The sequence below is a fragment of the Hippoglossus hippoglossus genome, chromosome 6 (genome assembly GCF_009819705.1).
Source record: "Hippoglossus hippoglossus isolate fHipHip1 chromosome 6, fHipHip1.pri, whole genome shotgun sequence".
In the NCBI taxonomy this organism is placed as follows: domain Eukaryota; kingdom Metazoa; phylum Chordata; class Actinopteri; order Pleuronectiformes; family Pleuronectidae; genus Hippoglossus; species Hippoglossus hippoglossus.
In genome coordinates, this window is record NC_047156.1 from 12401871 (window position 1) to 12407251 (window position 5381).

Here is a 5381-nt window from a genome sequence, read left to right on the forward strand (position 1 = left end):
GGGCTTATCCTGTATATAGGCGCAGGCTCTCCACTGTAACAGAGCCGGCCATTATTACAAACCACTCCAAGGAAAGGCCCCCTGAAAAATCGAGGGGGGGGAGGCTTTTCAAAAAGTTTAGGGGTTTGGACCAGGGGGTGAGGAGGAGAGAGAGGGCCGGCTGCAAACAGAAACAGAAAGAAGAGGAAATGTTTTCCATTCTGTCGCTCTGCACTCCTCCGCCTCCTCTTCGCATGCTCTCTTTGTCTGAGACTCCTTTTTTTTTTCTTGCTTTCTGGAGCGAGACAGCTGCCAGGAAATGTACAGTGAATCCATGTGGAATTTAAATGAATGAGGGAAGAGCCCCATCAGCAGCAGAATACAAACAGACAAGTGAAGGAGGGCAGACTGATTTACTGCTGGAGATGCACAAAGAGGATGTCTGTCGGTATCTGAACAGACGACCTTGTGGTGTGATCCAGAACCTGTTATCAGCTGCCTGGACAACTCATTCACTGTATCACCCGCCTGCTGATAAACCCACGATGAATACATATGGTTACCTCTTCTTCCTTTGTGGCTCTTTCAGTCATTTTTTTGTGAGTCTGCTATGTGTTGCGGCCAGGGCACTAATAATGTGCTCCACAGGCCGAAGACTGAAAGTGTAGTCATGGCTTTCCTGATTGGATTCCGTTGCGTAAAGGTAGATCTTTTTTTAGCAGTCGAGGTCAGGACACGGACTGTGGTGGCTCTCTAGTTATAAGGTCATGCTTAAATCAGCTGCAGAGCATTCTCACAGTGTTAGAGCCGCCGTGCTTAACCCTCTTAATGCTCGTTAGGAAAAATGAGATCCTCAGGTTTTCGTTCCTTCGTCCCTCTTCTTCTGTTGCTTTGATACAAGGCGGCTCGAGAGGTTCGCGCGTCACTTCGAATCAGACCCGCGGCATCTGTGTATCTGCTTTCCAGTCAGTTGTCATATATTTTTAACGTGTCGTCAGAGGTCACTGATCTGTTTTGAAGAGCCGCTCCAGTTATGACAGTCGGAGAGGAATGTTAACATGTCAGTGCGACTGGTGTTTCCCACGGATCTGTGTGTGCCTGCACCCTCCTCCTGTATGTGGATGTCTGCTCCGACGCAGAAGGTGCTCGACTTCAGCTTTGCTCAGTTAGATCTCTTAGTTTGAGATTTTAATTCTCCTGCTCGTGCTGAAAAGAAGAAGCTGTCTTGACAGAAATATAACTTTCTGGAGCAGTGATTAGCACAACAAGACAGAAAGAAGGTTCTTGGTTTGAATCTCTTTTTGACCAGCACTCTTTGTGTTGACTTTGCACCGTGTTCTCCCTGCATTTGTGTGACTTTTCTCTGGGTACTCCAGCTTCCTCCCACAGTCCAAAGACATGCATATTGGGATTAGGTTGATCAGGGACAGTCCCGAGTGTTTTAAACTAAAATGGGCCCAGCAGCGTTTCCAAACTTCTCAGTTGTAGCGGCTCTAAAACTCTGGAGTAGTGTGGACGTAGCAGAGTTGATGTGTTTTCAAATCAAAATGTAGGTATGTGGATGTTGGCCCTGATGGCGACTTGTCCAGGTTCGAAAATAATGGTTAGTGTTAACCTAATTTACTTCAGTCTGAGCTGAGCTGTGTAGGTAGAAATATCGAGCTTCTAGTTCCTGTTGTCCTCACACTGTTCCAAAGAAAACCCTAAAAATATATCTCACTTGCAGGAGCTCTTTAAAAGGCTCAACATTCTGGTGTTACCTGCTGCTGCCTTTCATTTCCCCACTCTGTCAGAACCAGGACTCTCTTATTTGTCCGCCCTGTGTCACCTAAGGACCCGACATTTTTCACAAGTAACGCTGAGCGGGGGCTTGAGGGTCAGTGTTGTGTGTTTCTGATGCTGCTGCTACAGTCACAGCTGTCAGCGCCTGCCGACCCTCAGTAATGACGACGTCCAGCTCCAGGAGGCTCCACAGCTTATGAGACGAGGTGTCTGTTCACCTCGGTGGCGTTAATGTCGCTGCTGAAAACTGGACATTTTGATTGAACATGTTGGTTCAGAAAGTCGGTAGAGAAACAGAAAGAATAAGTCATATTTTTCATCTTTCAGCTTTTATCCTTGCTTATTGTTGTTTGGGATAAAACTGGACAGCAGCATTAGTTCAAATCTCTTTTTTCTCTCGCTGTCTGTCCACCTTGCTATGATCCGTCTGACCTCATCCTTCTTCTACACAGCTCCACAGGGAGTAGTTTGCAGCATCTGGACACATGCTGTGCATGCACACACACACACACACACACACACACACACACACACACACACACACACACACACACACACACACACACACACACACACACACACACATAACACACATAACACACATAACACACATTCACTCCACCTGGTCCAGCAAGAGGCTTAACCTTTGTTTAAAATGCTTGTGGGAGTCATTAACCTACAAATATTTGTTACAATAGAATTTACAGTTTACCTCTTTTGCCTTTTTTTGTCATAATATTAATCACTGTCCTTAAAGGCTCGGCGTGTAGAATTTAGTGACATCTAGTGGTGAAGTTGCATGTTGCAGCTGAATTTACCCTTACACCGATATCGTACACACTGAACCTTTAAATCAGCTTTCCCTGTTTTTCAGACCTCCAGACCGTCGACGCAGAGATGTGTTCGGCGTGGCCAACGACACGCTGTTCCACGACAGCGCCGGGAAGGGGAACACCAGCCTCGGGCCGGGCAACAGTACGGATGGCGTTCCTCCTATTAGAGAGTATCCATTCTCAGAGGACAAGAGCGCAGCAGAATATTTAGACATCCCCAACCTGCAGCCCTTCACAGTCTACCGCCTCGACATCCACGCCTGCAATGAGGAGGTGGGCCGCTGCAGCGCCGGAGCATTCGTCTTCTCCAGGACCAAACCTGCAGGTGAGAAACGGACCTGGATACGATCTATGATGAAAACATGTAATTCTTGTAATAATATCCTGCATGTGTGTTTTTTGTGTGTTTCCCAGTCAAAGCAGACGACATCCCTGGAAAGGTGATCTATGAACGGAGTGACAAGGTCGAGGGTTGTGTGCTGCTGCACTGGCTGGAGCCCATCATGCCCAACGGACTCATCCTGATGTATGAGATCAAGTTCCGTCTGGGGACTGAGGTGAGCCAGACTGGATGAAACTGAAGAACTCCTTGGACAAATAAAGACAATTCAAATTATATACAGTATAAAAATACTGATTGGGATAAAAAAAATGTTTTGGTCTTACAAGAAAATTGAAACATTTTAGTTTAAATGTGAGGAAAAAAATTCAGGATCATGGTCAACTTTATTGTGAGTGAATTTGAACACACAGACATATTAAAACCTACTGTGGCAGAATCCTGTTCATAGGATCCTGACGTCTTTAACTCAGATTGAAGTTGAGCACAGGAGAGGAATGTGAACACAGCCTTGTGGTGTTAAACTCTAGACACAAATCATTCAGCACAGTGAAGGTCAAACATCCAACAACAAGAAGCAAAAGGTCATTTGGAGTGTAAGTCCCTGTAAGTGGTGTTTTACACATCTTACTTTTCTCTTTTCTTTTAGCCTGAGAAACACGAGTGTGTGTCGCGGCACCACTACCGTGAGCACAGCGGAGCTCGTCTGACCAACCTCGGTTCAGGAAACTACTCTGCCCGTGTGCGCGCCACTTCTCTAGCAGGGAACGGCTCCTGGACGGAGAGCGTGTTCTTCTACGTGCCTCCACCCAAACGTAATGCAACAGCTCTCACACATTCAGTCCTGAACAATTTAATTTCTTGTCTAGCTTAAAGTAAATAAGATATAAACACCTCTTAGTGAAATCACCATCATATTTCTTTTCCCGGGCAGGAGACGACGGTGTTGCCTTTTACTTGGTCATCATAATCCCCATCATAGCGACGCTCGTCATTGCCAGCCTCACCACAATTCTCTTCTTTGTGAACAAAAAGAGGTAAGTGTCTTTATCACCGCGCTCCACACATCGCCTGATTGGTGGAGCTTGATTATGTAACTTTACTTCCTGTTGTAATGTTAATTAGAGATGATTAGATGTTGTTTTAACATTACACTGTGGTTAAGAGTAGACTTCCTGTAGAGCCTTACACAATCAGAGCTGTGTGCTGGCTAACCGAGCCGTGTTCATGTTAACAGGAACAGCGACAGACTGGGAAATGGAGTCCTTTATGCATCTGTCAATCCAGAATACTTCAGTGCTGCTGAGAGTAAGATTATTCAATATTTTCTCAAGTATTTGCTGTTTGTATTTTGCTGCACGTACGTGGTGTTGACCTGCCGTCCGTTGTTTTTTGCCAGTGTACGTCCCGGACGAGTGGGAGGTAGCGAGGGAGAAGATCACCATGCACAAGGAGCTGGGCCAGGGCTCCTTCGGCATGGTGTATGAAGGTTTAGCCAAGGGTGTGGTCAAGGACGAGCCAGAGACGCGAGTGGCCATCAAGACGGTCAACGAGACGGCGAGCATGAGGGAGCGCATCGAGTTTCTGAACGAGGCCTCCGTCATGAAGGAGTTCAACTGTCACCATGTGGTAAGGAGGACGCACGAGACAGAAAAGACTGAAAAAGATCATCACAATCAGGCTAAAAATAATCCAACACAGTATTGAACCCAGTTGCTTCTCGATTCTAATCATTTCCTAATTAATCTGCGTAGAAGTAGATAGAAAGAGGTCAGCGGGTCAGGAGCGCTGTGGCTGTCTTTACCCAGGCAGCTGCAGCCTGAGGCAGGGTTTAGTCTCCTGGAGATCGTCCACATTCTCTCATCAGCGTGATCACAGCCTCATTAACTACGTTAAACGGATGCGTTCACCATTCTCCCCGTGGAAAGCAGCTGCTCAAACCTTTTTATCAAGTCTGGCTGCCAAAAAAACAAACACTGAATTATTAAAGTATGTTTTAGAGAAACTCTGTATATCCTATTTCAGATGTGTATTAGCAAAACAGCTGAGCATCGTACAGTCTATACTTATTCTAATCTTCATAGTAATCTGTCATAGGGGATCTCCTCTCAAAACATTTAAAATTAGGTGGAAGTATTAATTTGGGATGGGACCATTGACGCCTCCCTCCTGACCTGTGCTGTGCTGTGATTCGTGCAGGTGCGGCTGCTGGGCGTGGTCTCACAGGGGCAGCCGACCTTAGTGATTATGGAGCTGATGACACGAGGAGATCTCAAGAGCCACCTGCGCTCGCTGCGCAAAGAAGTAAGACGCTTTTCCTCACACACACACACACACACACACACACACACACACACACACACACACACACACACACACACACACACACATTTCACTATCCGGTTTGACGCCAATTATTGAAAAACTCCGCAGCTCAAACTGCAAAC

At 46.3% G+C, this 5381-nt stretch overlaps 1 protein-coding gene across 1 annotated transcript in view; it reads left to right on the top strand.

Annotated features, from left to right (window-relative positions):
• igf1ra (insulin-like growth factor 1a receptor) overlaps window positions 1-5381 on the top strand; it is an 80292-nt gene that overhangs the window by 65514 nt on the left and 9397 nt on the right. The window contains exons 11-17 of the mRNA XM_034589215.1: window positions 2636-2919; window positions 3009-3151; window positions 3584-3749; window positions 3869-3971; window positions 4172-4242; window positions 4334-4563; window positions 5134-5238. Coding sequence (XP_034445106.1) covers window positions 2636-2919; window positions 3009-3151; window positions 3584-3749; window positions 3869-3971; window positions 4172-4242; window positions 4334-4563; window positions 5134-5238 — 1102 coding nt within the window. The remainder of the gene's footprint in view (window positions 1-2635; window positions 2920-3008; window positions 3152-3583; window positions 3750-3868; window positions 3972-4171; window positions 4243-4333; window positions 4564-5133; window positions 5239-5381) is intronic.